The following is an 18,921-nucleotide window of genomic DNA, read 5'->3' as shown; positions in this document are numbered from 1 at the left end:
GGATCAAAGTTCTGTTTATCCCAGGTTTAATAATTACCTTAGCAATGCAAAGCTGAGCCCAGTGGCACAATAAAACTTCCTGTCCAGTTTGACATCTTGTATGTTGATGTTGACTCATGACTTCAGTCACTGTTTACAAATATTGGCCTGGGAGGTCCTTATAGATCAAAATTAATTATGTTATCAGGAAAGTGAAAATGGATGAACCCTACAAAACTGGCCCTAATCTGATGAAAATACCCTCTAAATTAAACAGGTGGTGGAGCTAAGCGTCTTCTCCAGGCTTTTGCTCCCCTGTGATCTATCGAGGGACAGATTTACATTTATTGGAGCCTAAAGATTCATTACAGTACAGTTTTTAAATGCAACCTACAGAGCACTAACAAGAGGTGAAACCAGGGTCACCCTTTAACTCACGGATCAATAAATCTTTTCCATCCTTGAACTGTAATGTCAAATGCCATCGCCTAAAAATTCCTCAACCAACACACCAATCTATATCTATTACAGCTATATTCTCATTTTAGGGTACGAAGAGCTCAGCTACACCTCACAGCTGTTTGTGCAAGTTCTTTTCTTTGCAGGTTAATGCATATTCTAATTTCAACATCTATAAATAAATAAATATCTTCTGATTCATTTTAAACATCCATAAGTTTCACACTGACAATGCAGTAATTATTCTCCAACTCTTCCATTTCTTAATAAGAATAAAACCTTTGCCTAAACTCCATATTCACAGTGACAACACAACATTAACATCTTTGTAATTCAGATAAGCGAGATCTTCTTTAAGAAATTCAGGGGGAAAATATGCAACCTGACAGAACAGCATGAAGCTTTCACATGAGAATCCTAGGAGGAAGTGTCTACATATTTCGGAGTAAAATCAAAGGAAGCCATTAAAAAAGAGCACATTGTCTAAAATGCGTTGAAATGAGACATGTATTTATTCTCTCCCTGAGGTAAAAACCTGTACAACTTTGGGTTAACAATCCATAAATTATCAAGTCGTTTCTCACTTGTGGAATAAATAGCATTCAAGAGTGTCTGCATCCACACATCAGCTGAAGCTGGAGAAAGCTAAATTTACAAAACATTGAATCTGGAGGTATGTGAGACTCAGTAAACAACACAAAATCGAGTGACTACAACAAGGAATATTACAGCTAATCATCGGCTTTTGAGCTTTTCAAGAAGTTTCTGCTGCAGTTCATGGGGTGCTCAGGACCTCTCTGCAGAGCTTGGCAGAAGAGCAAGCAAAACCGAAGAGTCAGGTGGGTGTAGAGGATGGAGGGGAGCCAAACAGACTGACAAGACACAGCCTGGGCAGCAGCTCTCGGTTTGACCATGTTTAGTGATGGTATTTTGGGGCCACTGAGTTGGGAGGGTCACAGGTGGTTGATGTTATCTGAATTCCGGGCTGAACTGTGCCTTTCCCTCCCAAAGCCCACCCCCATCCTGGTGGTGGTCCCATCTGGATGTAGGTCAGTACTCAGATCAGCAAAGCTGGAATTCTTCTGCCTGCTGCACGAGGCAGTGGTGAGGAGGGTGCCCACCTTTTGCAGAGTCTCAGGCTTAGAAGCCTTGATGGTAAAAGCACAAATCAAAGTATTTCAGCACAGGGTGTTCAGGAGCCTCAGCCCACGTCCCTTCCAGGTCTTGCCCCGCTCTGGGTACATTGCTTGAGCAAAGATTCCTGCGTTGAAATGAGGACCCTGTCACCCAGCCTGCAGAGCACAGAGGAAAGGGCTTGTGACTCCCACAGTGCTGGAGTCTGTATTCAAATGGCAGGTCAGAGCACCTCACAGGAGGCTTCTGGCTCCTGCAGAAGTCTGACCCAGCCTGGTGGTGGTCCACAGTGCCCTGGAGATGCTGCCAGGATAGACCCCAGACATGGGAATGCTCTGACTGCACAGCTGGAGCATCATGTGTGGATCAGCCCTGAATTTCAGAGCATGTCAGCAGTTACCTTCTGCCTTCTGATTAATGAACCCCTGGTCTCACTGCACAGTTTTAAGGGCAGGTATCCAGAGGCTGGATCACACGGTGTATCCTCCTGGTACTGAAGAAGTGCCCGTGTTGGCGGACTCTGGAGGAACCACAAGTGATTTGCCTGTGGAGGATTAAGCTGGACCTCACCCTGCAGCACTCACAGGGTCAGTGCTGGGCCTCTGAGGAGACATGAACTGGGCCAAGAGCATCAGTGCTGGAGATGAACACGAGTAAACACAGGCGAACAAATAACAGAGGGGAACAAGAAACCGACAAAGATGAATGTGGCAAGTGAAATGTAAGCAAGTGTGTTAATGCGGGTCAGACAAAGACTTAAAAAATCTTGTACTCAGGATATTAAAATTGCACTCCCTGGTGTGTACCTACCTGCACCTCTCTTCTAAACATTATTTCTGCTACATTTACCTTGAATTAAGAAAGAGGTTTTTCATCTTTGAAGCAGTCAGACCTGCAATTACACCGACCCAAGTTTTGCATGAGGTAATATTTTTTCCTGCCTTAAACACAATTTGTACTCAAAATGAACTTGTTAAATAGTCTGTCATCTCACATTTCCTTCTGTAAAGAGCAGACAACACCTGAATAGTTAATGAACTGCAGTGCAGTTTAATCAGAGTGGGAAAAATACTATCTCAAACAAAGAACAAACTCATCCCCTCCAGTTTCTCCCACTGCCTCCAGCTTCCTACGCTAGTCACTGGGTTGCCAAGTCACCCTGCACATGATGTCCTTTGAGCATGTCCTGAGCCAGTTGGCCTGAGCCCCAAAGGCTGCACACACATTTTGGGAGCTGATGGTCCCCATCACCTTGCTTCACAAGCAGCTGTTTAGGCCAAGGTGGGGTGAAAATGCTGAGGCAGTGTGCCCCAAGTCATGGACCAGCAACCCCAGCCCTGTTGAGGATTTGCAGTCCCAATTTTTCAGCCTACACAGGGGCTTAAAAGGGCTGGATGCCTTATTCACCCAGTAAGTAATTTACTACGACACGTTCATACCAGTATACAAGAGCATTGATATGCCTCCAGCTGTAGTGCTGAGTCCAGAAATTTTGCTCAGAGGAGTCATAACCCACAGTAGGAAACAGCTCTGGAGCTGTACACTGGAGTGCGTGTTGCAGAGCTGTGCCAAATGTGATATTACCAAAATAGCTTTTGTTCCAATACATTGGGCACATAGAATGAAAAATATTACCTACTGTTGGGGTTGTAAGTTCCCCTTTGTATAAAATATGAATAACATTTCTTAACTGCGTTTGTGAAATGCTTTGTCCCTGGGCACCGAATCTATACACAGCCACAGCATTGTCGTTATTTATGACTTTCCTTAAGCACCAGGAGTTATGAGGATGTACTTTTACTTTGATCCTTCACAGACCCAGTAGCCTGCAGGAAGAATACAATTCATCAATGGTTTTGTTATGTGTATCACTGTAAGGGAGGGCAGGAATGAGATACAGCATTCCTCTGCCACCTGGGAGCACCCGCTACCCAGCAGCATGAAGGCAGATGGGTAACATCCTCTCAGCAGGTGAACTGCGTGAAAACACAAAGAAATAAAGTGGCGATTGTGGCTGGGAAGTGGCCGTTAAGGAAATTTAATTCAGCTGACTGATGAGTAAAGATGCCATCAATAGTTCCCGCTACTGGGCAGTGAGTTATTGGATATGTGGTTTCCACAATCTAACTCCCTCTGCACATTGCTATATTAAATCTTTTGTTGCTTTTGTTGTTTTATCCCTAAAGAATATGAGAAAGGTGAATTGCTGACTTTCCACAGCTTGCTTCGGCTGCAAATGGAGCTTCAGCTCCTCAGGGCTTCAGCTCATGGGCAGTGAAGCAAACAGCGACGGAGGGTGAAGATGGAGCTGTCTCCCACCTGCCTGCCAGAGGTTACTGCTGCTCTAATGGTGTCAGCAGCAGAAAATATCTGCCCAAGTCAGCTCAAGCTGGGGCATAAGGGTGGAGCAGCAGAGATGTAGGTGCTGAATCAGCTCTGTTTTGGACAAAGGAGGGATGTTAGCAACAGCACAGGGGCAGGGCAGGGCAGGAGCCACTGCAGGACTTGTTTAAGCAGCTATGCCAAAGCCCACAAGCACATTTCGTGCTTCTTTCCCCAGGATTTTGTTTTGTTGGCCAATAATCTTCAAAAGAGGGAGAAACCCAATATTGTGACCTTGCTATAACCCACATGAAAGGTCAAATCTTTCTGAGCCTGATGTTAATTTCATTAGTGATAGGGCTGGGCTTTAGTAAGCACAAAATAGTACTAAATCAAACAGATGCATCTTGCTTAAAACTCACTGTTATACTCAAAAGAACTAAAATTGCAAAAACTGAATGAAAATAGCACAAGGAGTAGCAAGAGCAAACTGCAGTCCTTCTGGTTCAGTCTTTGCATTTTTAGTGTGGGGAGAAGAAAATATAATAGACAATAGGGTGCCATGGGACAGAATAACACAGCCAGGCAGGGTCCTCATGACTCATACCCAGAAGATCTTTCCTCAGGAGTGGGAGTCATAATGATCCACAACAAACTATTGTAACCCGCTAAATGTTGCAAGTGTCTCTGAAGCCACATTAACTTCCCGCAGCGATGATTTTTCTAAATATGTGGCATCGTGCTTTGTTCTGCTCCCTGCCAAACACATTTAAAGGCACTACCTTGTCTCCCCTTTGAAAGGTCTGTCTGAACCACTCATTTCTCTTTCCCTCTCCCTCTTCCCCCTCCCCAGCACTGGGCGATGCTCTCTTCACTTCCAGGAGAAATGACAGCAGCATTCTGCTTCTTGGAACAATGTTCTGGTTTATCTCCAGGAGTCAACAGTAGGTGGTTTACTTTCTGGCATTTCTGTCTCTTTTTTGTTACTTTTCTAGGCCATTTGCCAAATGGAAAAAAAACCCCAAAACCAAAAACCTGAATACTATGCTTTGCATTTCTACATCTTCTTCCATTCAAGGCTTCTCAAATATTTGACAAACACCCTTTAATTTTGAGCCAGGGTGCTGGCAGGTGAATGCAGCTGCTCTGGCTTCACCAAGGAAATGCTTCCCTGGGTGGGACATGGGTGTTCAGCTGCAGGAGAGCTGCAGATGTGCAGCCATAACAAGGCAAAGGCAAAGGCAGCTGCAGGCTGAGATGAGTTTTCCCCTCCTCCTGCAAACCAAAACTGTGTTCATTTCACACTTGGACAGAGTGGTGGTGGTACCTCTGCAGTAAAAATCCCGTTGGGAGTCCCCAGGTCAGATGGCCATTGGTCTCTCTCCCAGCCCTGGGTGCAGTGGCTGGTCACTCAGTGAGGAGGGTGGCAGAGTGGACAGACAGAGCTGGTCACAGTGCAGAGACCACCGGCAGCTCTGGGACAGGGCTGCTTCTGCAGCTGCACCTGCAGCAGTGTGGGAGTGACACCCATGCCTGGAAACACAGGATTTCCAGATCTGTGGTGAGGAGTCTGTGTGTACAGCTAATAAAGATAACTCCTTTCCTCTTATCTTACTGGAAAGAGGAGCAAGAGAAAGGCCAAGAAATGAGCCAGATAATGTTGCCAGGAGCAGTGCTCTGAGCCCCCTGTGACAGCTGATAAAGGCTGTTATGACCACGAAGCAGCAGAGACAATGCTGTGCCCCCAGCCCTGCCTGAGAGCATGAGGGGGAGGATATGTGAGTTACCAAGTTTTCCCAGGTCACTTTGGAGACATCACCTGCCTCCTCCTTAGGAACACAGGCTGGTGTCATGTGCTCTTGCGTCACACGTCCTTTCAGAAAGAATTTTGGAGACAAAAAGTCCACACCCCTGAGAATTTCTTTCACATAATGAAGTGTCTCAGGGAGAAGATTGGCACAGCAGGCACCTTGACAGTTCCGTTGCATGGACCAGGGGCAGGACAGGCGCTGTAGGGACATACAGGCACTCAGGCTGATCATGGATTTTACTGCAGAAGGAGCTACTATTTACTGGCAGAAGTTCATATGTGGATATATGAAGTTGGGCAATGGGACTGCACTGGAGTTACCGAGGTCATCTATGAGGGGCTGGGGCATCATGTGGAGCTTCAGATGAACTTCGAGAAAACAGAATAAATGTAAAGATGAGCAGGGATCTACAGGTAGGATCTACCCTAGGATTTGTTCCAACCCCATAAACACCCACATAGCATGAGAAATCTTTAAACCTGTTACGAGTCAACACACAAAGACCCAGCAGTGTATTTTAAGACACCACTTTCACAGGTTCATCCCCTCCCCTCTGTGGCAGCTCTCCAAGAGCCTGTTCAGTTCTATGAATGTCATGTCTCTTCACACTGTTGTGCCTCATGTCATACATGAAATGGGAGGACCCAGAGGTCCTGGGGATGCTGCTCCCTGACAAGTGTTTCTTGAGGGGTTACCAAAGTGTGGAAGAGTGAGCAGGGAGCTCACTGGACTTAGAGAGCTTGATCTGCTCAGCTTATTGAAGAGACAGATAAGAGGAGACCTCTACACAGCTGATGTGCCTTCACAGGGAGACACCTCTGCTGTGACTCTCTCTTGAAGAGAGAGCAGTAGAGTTTCTGGCACTGGAAATCTTTGAGATGTCATAAAATGAGGTTGTAAATTGGCCAGAAAGCCCTCATCTGGAGCTCAGCATCTGGTGGAGCCCTATGATCCACCTCACTGGGTATTGGGATGATGTCAGGAGCACCTTTGCATTTAAAAGTTTTCGAAACAGACTCCAACACAGACCACTTCATATCCTTATTGTAAAGGGAGCTTGGTAGCACTGCCCAGTATCTACCCCAGTCACACCCTGAGCCTGCTGCCTGTCCTGGGCCAGCTGATACGGTCTCACGTTAAAACTGTGACACTGAGACGTGGAGGAAGAGATTTCCCCAAGAGAAGCTCAGGGCAGAGATGGGAGCCTGGTAGTTTTCTCACAATGGTTGGATCACTCCTTAGCAGTATAACTGTGATTCCTCTTGAGGATAAAAGTGCTGTGGTCTCTTTTATACTTCATATTATACAAGATATTTTCATTGACAATCACTCTGAGCAGCTTCTCAGTGACCTTCTTAAAGGGAGCTAGGAGGAATATTTGACTCATAAGTGATGAATTTTAACTTCTTGTGGAGGATTTGGAATAATTAAAAATATCTGCTTGTTCTATAATATTCTGGTTTATCTTAATACTTTGCTTTGCTGCTAATAAGAATTAAGATTATTTTAAATTAACCTATGAATCTGATTTTCCAACCAGTCTTACTTTGGTTGAAAAAGTCATCTTGTGGCCCAAAACTGAAGTGTAAGTTCCATTCCCAACTTTCTTACTCCATTCACGTGGTCACTATATGCTGGTCCTGTGTTCTAGTGTCGTGATTTATTTCTTGGATAGTGCTTGCTCTGAAAAACAACTAATTTTATGGTTTGCAAGCAGATAAAAATAAATATAAGTAGTATGACTATGCAGTTCTGGGGGCGCAAGGCTTTGATGACATAATTTCAATAAATTAAGTGTGCTGGGAAGAAGAAAGAAGTTACCCACTGTTTGTTTTCTGTTCCCATGTTTTCATCACGGCATCATCCATTTCACATCACCCCTACCATTACACCCGTGTGGGCCCACGTGTGTGTGGCTTTAATGGTTCCTGAACTGAGACAGAGGTGGCTCTTTGCCGTGTGCCCCTCCACGGGTCAGGCTTGTTGCTGGTGACGTCCAGCTGGCCCTTGCACGTGCCAAGCCAGTGCTGACCACCAGGGCCCAGGAGAGCGCACACACACACGGCCCCTTTGCGCTCCCCAGCTCCTGCAGGGCTGTGCAGAACGCCCCTACCTTCATCCCGTGCGCCTCTCTCTTGGTGCTCAGCCAGCCTCTGCTGCCGGGCCGCTGTGGGGAGCCCGTGCATGTCAAAAGCCAGGGCCAGGCTCCCCCTCTCACTTAAAAGGATCCTCTTTAAACGCAGAAAGAAAAAAAAAAAAAAAAAAAGGAATAAAAGACATTTAGTTCAGTGCATAAATGCAGCAACTCAGTCACTGAGGGTGGGCAACACATTAACCCCTATGTCGATGGGCTGAAAAACAAATCTGAGAATTCAGTGGCCCCTGTGACCGGGTCTCACATAAGTTACGAGCTCTGACACCCCCGTGTCTGTCCCGCACCGGGCTGCGGGTCAAGGGAGCGTGGGCGCGGGGGTGGGTCCTGCAGCCCGTCGGTGCCCGGGAACAGGATCCTCCCGCATGCCCCGCCCGGCAGCGGGACGCCCGCTTATCCTCAGGGTTTGCAAAATTCGTGCGTATTTTGAAGAGTGTTGATGCAACTACTGTTCGGCTTTTGCTCGGACTGTGTTTGCAGCTGCAGCTGGAGAGCTTTTGCAGTAGGCAGTAGGCAAACCAAATACATCCTACAAAATGCTTGCGGCCCCACAGGCTGCAGTTGTGTGTCTTAGATAAAAGTGTTGCATCTTGCGTCTCCACGCTCAGGTCCACTGACATGCACTCACACAAATTGTATATTTTAAATACATTTTAAATACAACTATGATAAGGGAAAGCCCTGTAGTAAAATGTGTTTCATGCTCTCTGCAAGTTTAGCGATTGCTAAATGAAAGAGAAGGAATATCCTTTCTGAGGCTCTTAAAGTTTAGTGATCATTAAATAAAGCAAAGGAATATCTTTTATAGACTTCCACCGGATTTACATCCCACTTTTCTTCACAAAGTAAACTGTTAAAACTGTCCTGGCCTGTTAGCCCTGTGTACCTTGGGTCCTTGGGGTTATTCAAGTTAGAATAGCAAAGGGGAGAGATAAATTAGGCAGTAAAATGGACTAAGAGTTTCTTTTGTGGCCAATGACATTTAAAAAATTCTTCAGATAAAGGCTACCCACGATAAATATTTGCAAGTTAATGAAAGCCTTGGAAACTTCAGTATGCAGATGTAACATGGTTAAATACCCATCATTTCTTCATGGAAAGCCAGAGCAGCCAGTGGATAGTAGGACAGAGCAGTCATAGACGCCAATACTTGTTGTGGGAGATACATCTCTATGTAAGATATGTGCGTTTAATGTACATTGAAAATCAGATGTGCAAAACAAGGTCAAACATCAGAACTGTAAATAACCAGAGCCAAGTAGAATTCCTTTAAATATACTTAGGGATGCTTCTCACACAGTGCTAAAAGGGCACAGCAGCCCCATGGATCAGAAATGGGCAAAAGTATGTTCTTACGCCTGTATTGCATCCAAAACAGTACATTAAGGGAAAGATCATACAAATTAGGAACATATAAAAGCAAGAACCATAATGAATGTGGTGTATATTTCTTCAGCAATTTTTATTTTTATTCACAATAGAAAACACTTTCCTAAGCACGAGCAGAGATCTAAATCTCTAGATTTACATCTCTAAAGAAATCCCATAAAATATATAAGATATTGAACACCAGAACTTTCTACTCTTGGAAAATATTCACCCTTAATTGCTATTATTAAGCCAGAAAATAGAAAGTTTTAAACACTTGTTCCCCAGTATGGAGTTATTTTAAAATCCTACATTCTTTTTAATAGCTACAAGATCAATAGTAAATTTAAGGGTTTAGGATCACCTATTTGATAGCATCAACAGTGTTTGTAAAGAAATGCCTTTCTGAAAAGGAAAACCTTTCTAATATTCTCTTTTATATTCATACCTCAATAAAGTTAATACGCAATCAAGAAATACAAGTGTAAAGCTATCTGAATGAAATGCAGTAAAAGAGAGAGAAAAATGTGTAAAGTTAAATACTCTATTTTCAGATGAAATGATGAGATGTCAGCTTATAGACAGTGCATATTCCAGCAGCCCACTGGAAAATGAAGCAGCCAAACAGCTGCTATTGCCCTACCCTAGAAAAAATTAAGATCTCGTAATAACATAGGCATGGATGTTGCCTATAATTTCACATTTAGGCCTTTGTTTAGAAATGACTTGGGCTCTGCTTAAGAGCAAAGTTCATGTAACTGGCAAGGCAAGACTGCTTTATTATCTGACTGTGACAAGTCATGTGCACAAAAAAGGGATTCATCCCAAAGGGTTATTTGGCATGGCCAAGGCAACTCCACAGTGCCAGGCCTCTCTGGTAAGTCCCTGCATAAATAGGAGAAGAAAACAAGGAGGCTGCATGAACTGAAGACTTTGTTTTGGAAGAAAAAGCAAGATCAGTTAGCTATTAAATGCTTTTAATTTTCCTGTCCATCGTTCACAGGTCAGAGGTTTCCACTTTTCTGAAGCCAAACTTTACTTACACTGAAGATTCAACTTCACTGATAGACCCAAGAGAGGGGGTCCATCTTCTTGTAGCATGGTCAGACCCATCCTCCCCATTTCTTTCCTAGACTGGGCTTATGAAGAGACCCTACACACCTTGGGATGACTGAGGGAGGCCTTTCCAGCCTGAAGGAGAAGCACATTGATGGATTGACAGCCCACCTGCTGTGGTGGGCAGGAGAGGTCCCTCTCAACAATTTGTTGAGGTTTGCTTTGTGTGTACATCTGATTGCCAAGAGGAAAGACACACAAAGAGAACACTGAGTGCTTGTATGGATAAGTAGAAAATAAAGATTGGGAAAATCTGACTCTGGAAAGTTCACTTTATATCTTCATTAGAGTGAGAAAATCAGAAGTGCCTCAGTTTGCTGTCCTGCTTTCAGATGTTACATGCTATACCACAATGGATAAACGATACGTGCAATTTGGTGCTCCATGGCTCTTTCTCATTTGCAGCTGATTATGTAGAAACCCTAGGCAGTTTCCTTAATTTTTGTCATAGAAAGCTGCTGAAAGCAGGGGAGAAGATTTGCATCAGGACTCTCCAGGTGGTGACAGTGACTAGAGTGTTTTTCTACATTCTTCCATGAAAGCCTTTGCCCAGACCCAAACAGCTTGGTCAAAGCCTCTTATTGCTCCATGGTACTTAATAGTTCCCCAGCTTGCCCATATCTTTTCAAGATTATTTGCTGTGGCCACATTAATAAGGCAGCTACTTGCCTGTTAGTGTTTTTCAATTCTGCTTTTGGGGTGTGAGCTCTCTCCCTGAATGAAGTGAGCAGCTCTACTGCCTGAATAATCATTTCCTTAAATTAATATGGACTGCAGCCACGTCCATCTGTGCTGTGATTTCCCACCACCACACATGCTTGAAAGAGGCCTGTACCTCCTAAGTAATTATTTACATTCCACCTATTGCATTCTCCATTACAGACAGCAGTCTTTACTCAGTTCTCATCTCAATTTATACCTCGTTGTTTTCTGTGTTAAAAACATGCTTCATGAGGGGTGAAAGCTCATGGTAACCTCCATCCTGCAGTATTAGGTAGGTCCTGCCTTTCACAGGGAATAGTTGTAACTTACATGAAGATCTTGGATCAGAGAAGAGAGAAAATAAAGATTATTATGATTTTTACAAGCTTTTATTTCTGTTCCAGGAAGTCTTAGACACTCAAATAGTTGTTTTGATGTTATTAGTAATAATATCTTAGCCTTGCTGTCAGTGGGAGAGATATGAAAAATTCTGGCCAAAGATGTTTCATAAACCCCTCACCTTCAAAAATCAGGGACTGTATTTACTCAGAGCAGTGAGGGGATATGAGAGCAATGCAAAAACCCACTGGCATGTGGTTGGCCCCCTGTGAGATGATGGGGACAGCCTGGTGGAAAGCTCCCTTCATGCCCAGCTGTGTTGGAGGTGCTCAGGGACAGGGGCTGAATAGAGTGTGCTGGTGCTCCTCCATGTCATAGCAAAATCTTCCACACCAGGTAAGGATTTGGGGTGAGTCATGGGTAGATCATGCTTGTATCAGTGAGATTGTGCTGGGGCTGTGTTGAAGTTTTCCTTTAGGAAAAGACTGGCAGAGTCTGGAAGGTTCTTTTTCTTCCTTCCCTGCAGTGCACAGGGCTTGGTCATAGCTTTGTCTCCCTGCAAATGTCTCAGCAAATGTCTTCCTGCTATTGTAGGGACACTGCAAAATCGTGGGGTTTGTGGATTCTGCAGCAGCCTGGTTTTTGATGATGAGCACCACTAGCATCACTCTTCTATGAAAAGATGCGCCTGAAATGTGCAAGAGAGTTTTGTGAAGCACTTTTTGAGCCACATGTGTAGGGTCTGAGAAGGCAGGTGTCTTGTCTGGACTGAAGGTCTATTTCATTATTTCTGTAGGGTGCAGGAAATGGGGTTTGAGGTCCCAAACAGTCCCCTTGAATCCTGTGTCCTTGAATATCAGCATTCTGGGGTGTCTGGTGTATTCCCCACCAACAGAGCATGGATGAGATGGCAGGCCAAGACCACAGGACTTCCCCATTCTACCCAGTGAAGAAGAGGTTAGAGATCTTGTGAAAGTGTAAGAAACAAAGGAGAAAGGAGAGAGGAACGCACAACATAAAGAAATGGAGGATGGAGGTTACCAAGGAGAGGCACAAGGCTTCCAAGTGGAGTTGTTATCTTTTCACCTTCTTTTACTGACTGTCCATTTTGGTAAGTGACACACATGTCTCCGAGAAGAAAGAGGTGTTCTGGCTGCACTAACAATCCTGGCTGCTCTGGATACTAAGCAGCTGCAAACAAAGAAAAATTGTGTACAATTCATAAGCATGGGCCCTATCTACATGCCAGTGACTTCAGGGAGTGCTACTCTGAGCCCCAAAATCTGCTGGCAGATTCGCTATCCCATGGTGCCAAGATTATTTAGGGAATTATCTCTTGAAAAAAAAAAATGAAAAGGCATTGCTGGAAACTGGTACAGTAGCATCCTGACAGAGATGGATGGCACCCCCTCCTGCTACAGCAGCGGGACCCCATCACCCCCTTTCCCTACCACTTTCTTTTTTTAGAAGAGAGTTGACTATGTCTAGCAGCCTCCTCCAAAACGACTGGCCAACTTTCCATGGCTGCTGGGCAGAGCAGGCACGAGCCAAGGTGTGTTTGCTCAGCTGAAGCCCCTCTGGCATGGCCTGGGCTCGCTGGTGAGCTCGTGCTGGAGGGAAGCAGGAGTGCATGAGGGAGAACATATCCCGTTGGCAGTGGTTTCACCAGTGAGCCCACACAGCTCTGCTTGCATGAGATTTTGGCAGGGGGAAATTATATTATCAGTCTGTCACTTTTACAAGCATTGAAATATACAGAGGAGGCACAGATGTTAAAAAATAACCACCAAAGCAAACAAATACCCAAAGCTGAAAAACAAATAAACACCCTGAAAAGGAAATCTTGGAGCCAAACTGACTCCTCACCAGCTGCTGCCAAGCCCAGTTTCCACAGCAGTGGCCAGGGACACCCATCAGCCAGTGGTGGGACAGGTGTTCCATCCCCTACGTCGTGCACCACCAGTGCCTTTTGTCTTTACAGCAAAGGCAGTGCATTTCTCCATCCAGATTGATGAGGGACCTCACCTCACTCCATCCCTAGTGAGGCACCACCCAGTAAGACAGCAAACACAGCAAAGTTTTGCTGGTGGCAGTGAACTCAGGCTCAGTGCAGAGCCAGTGGAAAAGGCAGGTTGGGCAGATGGCAAGGATGCCCCCTGGGCCACTGCGGACAGGCTCTCCATCAGCTGGGTGGGAGGTGGGCCAGGGAAGCAGCCTGCATGGACGTAGGGCAGCTGCATGGTGCCATCCATGTGGCTTGTGCCTCTGTGGAGGGAACCTTTCCCTCTGGCACTGAAACCAATCCAGGAGGGAGCCCCTGGACTGTGCCAGTTTTGCACTTCAAAAATGCTGGCAGGTAGGATCTCCTTTCCAATTACATCATGTCACTACCACTCACCCTGTCTGTCTCTGGCCGTTGGGCAGGATCCAGTAGCAGCATGGTGGATGCTTTAAACAGCTGTGGATTTGCTCCCATCTCCTGATGCTGTGATCCCTCTGTCAGTCCTGCCTTGTCAAAAATTTACGTTCTTATGAATTGCTCGACTTGCTAGTATTTTATGTTCAGTTTCTCATTCCCCTTCTGGTCTCCACCGGGTTTGCCCCTCTTGCTGGGATAAAGGGCCTGGACACACACTCTCAGGGAGTTGAAGCCTTCTCCCAGGGACGTGCACTCCCCAGGGACTCACACATGCCCCCCAGCCCCCCCCGCCACCACCCCCAGAGCTGCCCGACCCACCTCTGGGCATGGGAGTGCATGTGTATCATTTTGAAATGGAAGTGGAGAAGGTTTAAGTAAAAATCTCACGTTTCCCCAACAGTGTGTGCAGGTACAGCAGAGGCAGGGCTGTGGCTGGGACATGGACAGGGGCAGGGGTAGAAGGGCAAGAGTTGGGGCTGAGGCAAAGGGACAGGGACCAGGGCAGAGGAGTAGGGGCAAAAAGGGGATGGGGCAGCTGCAAAGGGGCAGGGACACAAGGATAAGGACGTGGACAGGGCTAAAGGACAGGGCATGGAGAAGAGGGACAAAAGGATGGATAAAGGGGTAGAAGCAGAGACACTTCGGTTGAGGCTGAGAGACAGGGACAAGGGAACAAGGAGGCAGCAGGATCAGGGACTCAGGTGTCAGGGTGGGGAGTTAAGGGCTGGGACAGGAGCGGTGGCAGGGGCAGGGGCAGGCACAGAGACCGAGGCAAGGGCTAGGGCAGGAGCTGGGACTCGGGAGCAGAGACAGGGGCAGAAGCTGGGGCGTGGACGCAAGGGCAGGGGCAGGGACAGGGACCCGGCGGCAGACAAAGGGCGGGCAGCAGAGCCCGGCTCACAGCCCCCGTGTCCGCGGCGGCAGCACCGCACACCGGCGCGCAGAGCGAGGAGCAGCAGGAGCGGGCGGCGGCGGAGGAGGAGGCGGAGGAGGAGGGGAGGGACCTTCCCCTCCCTCCCACCCCGGCACCGGGGGAAATAAATTATTCCCAGCCCTCGCACTCCCAGCTCCGTGCCCCGCACCCCGGCAGCGGCAGGCGGGAACGGCGCAGCCTTCGTCGGGTGCGGCGTGGCCGCCCCTGCCCTCGCTGCGCTCCGCTCCGCGCCCCGCGCCCGCCTCCCCACGAACTCCCGCGGGCCGCGGCGGGGGGCAGCGCCCGCCCCGTCCCGTCCCGTCCCGCCCCGTCCCGCGCGGCGCGGAGCGGAGCGGCGCGCCGGCCCCGCCGTGCCCTGGATGCCCCAGCGGCGCCGGCGGCAGCAGCATGGAGCGGCGGCGGGGCGTCCCCGGGGGCTGGCCCTGCCTGCTGGCCGCCCTGGGTGCCCTGCTGGCGGCGGGCCGGGCGGCTGCCCCCCGTGCCCGCTTCTCGCCCTTCTTCTTCCTCTGCACCCACCACGGCGAGCTGGAGGGCGACGGCGAGCAGGGCGAGGTGCTCATCGCCCTCCACATCGCGGGTAACCCCGCCGCCTACGTGCCCGGCCAGGAGTACCACGGTAGGTGGTGGCGCCCACCGTGCTCGGCGCTGCTCGTCCCCGGGCGGCCCCGGAGCGTCCCGCGGGGAGGAAAGCGGCGGGGGGAAGCGGGCGCCCCGGACGGGAACCCACGCGGTCGTGTGCCGTGCCCCAGCTCAGCCCCGGCGGGGGGCTCGGCGGAGCACCGCACCGTGCGGGACCGTCCTCACTTGCCCGGGGCTCCGGGACCGCCGCCCGCGCCCCTGTCCCAGCGCCGCTTCGCCTCGGCGCGGCTCCCGCCGGGCGCAGCCGGGAGCAGAGGAAATTCCGAGTCCCTGCTCCTCCGCCGGCCCTGGGCTGGATCCAGAGCCTCACAAGTTGCTGGCAGTCTGTCCCTTTCCCACTTCAGCGGCTTTCGGAGCCGGCTCGCACCGAGCGCATCACCCTCTCCTGAGGGGCTGCTGCCATCGGGTCACCGCGGTGTGTCACCGCGAGGACCGGCTCGGCGCGGCCGCGGCAGTCGGCCAGCCTGTTGCTCCCTTGCAGGGGCCACGGACGACAGCCGGGGGTCAGGCACTCATAGGTGGCTTTGGAGATGGAAGGTCGTGCCCAGAATTAATAAATAAACCTGCTTTTTGTAAGCGCCCAGGCGGAGGAGAATGAACAAGAAAGAATAGGCAAAGTTGTTCACAAAGTAGTGTCTCTGCTTGGGGGCTGTACTGGGTGAGGGGCACAGCCCAGGGCTGAGTGGGGCCTCGCAGGCAGGTACACCACTGTGGGAACCTGCTTTCGGCTGCAGAGTGCCCCCGGGAAGCAGCACTGTGTGGTTCAACAGCCTCAGCACCATTTCTCTGTATAGAAAACTTCATGTGTGAAACATTTTTAAATTCATAACGATGGGAGACTGCTTAAGGCCATATTCACTAATCCTTATCTCTTTGTGTCTGTTTGGAGTTTGCAATGCTACGGAATAATTGCTAATTCTGCAGTAAGCAGCTGGAAATCAGAGAAAATGACAATAGATGTCTATTTAAAACACCTTGCTCAAAACCAGATACTGTAGGATAGTCCCTGGCTAAAGATTGAATTAAACTTCTGACTTTCATATGTTCCAGCACAGAATTTAAGTTTCAGGTAAATTATTGAATAGTGATGTGAAGAGTCTAATTGAAATTTTTATTGTAAAGACTTAAACTCCAAACACATCAAATACTCATTTTCACGCAAAATGAGGCATCCTGAAGTTTTTGCCTATGTGCAAGCTTTAACTATATAGTTTTACTAAATACATAGGAAACTTTTAATTTTAAAATACTGGTATCCTTTCTAAAACCCCACATATATAAGTTATATGACTTCACCAGATAATTTTTTTCCTTAGAGCCTTAGATCTTACAGCCCATAATACACATTCAGGTTAGCTAAATTGCGTTCAACCTGCTGAACCACAGAGGGGAAAAAAGAAGCTTTCCTGCAGAGGGAAAAAAGAACCTGGGATTTCCATTTTGCACTGTTTTAAAGGCTGGATTTTTGAAATTATATTTCAACCACGTAAATAACAGAATCGCCCCTTTCCTCGCTACTGCCGTGTTTTCCAAGCCTGCAGCCGGCGTTTAAGACCCTTTGCTGGTCTAGGGATAGAGGCTTGTGGCGGGCAGGGCTGTCCGGCTGTCCTGCAGGGTGAGGAGTAGGGACAGAGGTTGTTTCCCCAGGGATGCTCTTCTGCAGCTCGCCCTTTTAAAGGGTTTTTGAATTTTGAAGCACCAGCTTGCGGAGCAGCGCCCCAGCTGCGCGCCAGACCTTTCAGGTGGCCAAGGGTGGGTTTTCCGTCGCTGTTTTGCGTCTGACCGAGCAAACTGCGGCGTCTTTGAATCTGCCTCTGTGCCTCGTGGGATTTCTCCCTGTCCGCTCTCAGATTTTGCGGAGCCGCTGCTGCCCCGCTCCCCGGCCCTGCGCGTCTCGCCCGAGCCCAGCCCGCTCGGGGAGCAGCTCCTGCGGCGTCTCCCCCGGAGCCTCTGCTGACCCCGCTGCCCGGCCAAAATTCGCCCCGCGGTTGCGCGTTCCCGTCTGAAGCAGGCACTGCTGGCGCGGCGCTGCCCCGGCATCATCGCTGCCAGAGGCCAACATCTGCGCGGGGTGCAACCCAACCATTTCGGGGTTTCTTTTAAAGCCACCGTGTTAAGCAAATGTAAAGAAATCGGACGCGTTCAAAGGATGAGCACAGAAGGAAGTCCACAAGCCGAACTTGAAAACTAACCTGTTAACTCAGTGCGAGGAGTAGGTACACCTCGGTGCGAGCCAGACTCCTAATTTATATCAACCTTGCAATGGTGATTTCTTTACAAATTCGTGCATTGATTAAAAACCTACCCATGCCAAACCATGGCAAGAAGTACTGTCTATTTGCTATGCACAGTGCAGCAGACATATTCTTGAGCTAAGCACACTTAATCAGTTAGATATTCTGAAATATGTAATTTGAGTATTTTTAAATATAACAATTATCAACGTTAAATATAGCACAAGGAAAAAAAACCCCAGAGTATACAATCTGAAGAAATAATTTGAAGCAGCATGGAATTTTATATAGTACAGTTTAACGATGCTGAAAACTGCCAGTCTATACTGGCTGAGCATTTATCATTTAAAAATAAAACTTTAAAGGTGGTCTTGCAGGGACACAGAGAAGGATTTTTGACATGCTGCACAGAAGCACAGGACAAAGGCAGATTTATATATGTACAAGGGAAATTCACCTGTTCAGAGAGCATGTTAAAATGCTCTGAATCTTTGCAAGTTCCAGTGAGGCCCTGTTTTACTGCCCCTTCATTCTACAGGAACAGGTGACAGCAGCATCCAAGAACATCAAATTCAAAGAGGAGGGAATTGGATGAAACCATATGCCAAGGACTGGATGAGAAAAAAATCTGATTAAAAAAATCAGCCACCGACTTTCTGCTAATTTGTTTAGACATTTCCTTGGGCACTCAGAGGGGGAGTCAAACCACTGTGCAGCCAGTGGAGCTGTGACAGGGGCTCTTGGCCCTCTGCCCAACTGTCCCTCACACTGCCCAGCACGACGGGAGAGCAACAGCATGTGTTGCAGAAGATACTTGCCTGGGAAGCACAGGAGCTCCTGCAAGTGGCTTCTCTGGCACCCTGAATCTGGCACTTTATTTCCCTGTGCCTCTGAATTTCATAAGTAAAACAAAGGCAATAATATTCCCTACTTTGCATAGTTAAATTAGATACTTTGGGATTTAGCACTTCTCCCCTAATACTTAAAATTACTCCAGATTTGGCCCTATTCCTGCAAACAGTAAATATTTAATCACTGATTGAATAGGACCAGACCTACACTGCATATAAATACACTCTTTTATATAAGAGGACTGACTTGATACATCAGCAAACAATTTTATTACCTTTGGCAGACATTTATTCCTTGAATTAGCTTATTTCAAATGTAATTAAGTCCTTGAGCTGGCAAAGCACTTACGGGCTTGCTCAAATGCAAACTGACAAAGTGTGCACTGGTTTAATGTAGGCACCTGCTCAGCTTCCTCTCAGCCAAGGGGGGGCTGCGTGTTTGGGGAGCAGCATCAGGGCTCG

At 47.8% G+C, this 18,921-nt stretch overlaps 1 protein-coding gene across 3 annotated transcripts in view; it reads left to right on the top strand.

Annotated features, from left to right (window-relative positions):
- The first annotated feature begins 15,091 nt into the window (after positions 1-15,091).
- RELN (reelin) overlaps positions 15,092-18,921 on the top strand; it is a 276,304-nt gene continuing 272,474 nt past the window's right edge. For all 3 annotated transcript variants that reach the window (XM_068994382.1, XM_068994372.1, XM_068994390.1), the window contains exon 1: positions 15,092-15,351. In XM_068994382.1, coding sequence (XP_068850483.1) covers positions 15,123-15,351 — 229 coding nt within the window. In that variant the 5' untranslated portion in view covers positions 15,092-15,122. The remainder of the gene's footprint in view (positions 15,352-18,921) is intronic.

This window comes from Aphelocoma coerulescens, chromosome 1A (assembly GCF_041296385.1).
Source record: "Aphelocoma coerulescens isolate FSJ_1873_10779 chromosome 1A, UR_Acoe_1.0, whole genome shotgun sequence".
Taxonomy (NCBI): Eukaryota; Metazoa; Chordata; class Aves; order Passeriformes; family Corvidae; genus Aphelocoma; species Aphelocoma coerulescens.
The sequence above is the reverse complement of the archived record's forward strand: the minus strand, read 5'-3'. Positions and strand labels throughout refer to the sequence as shown.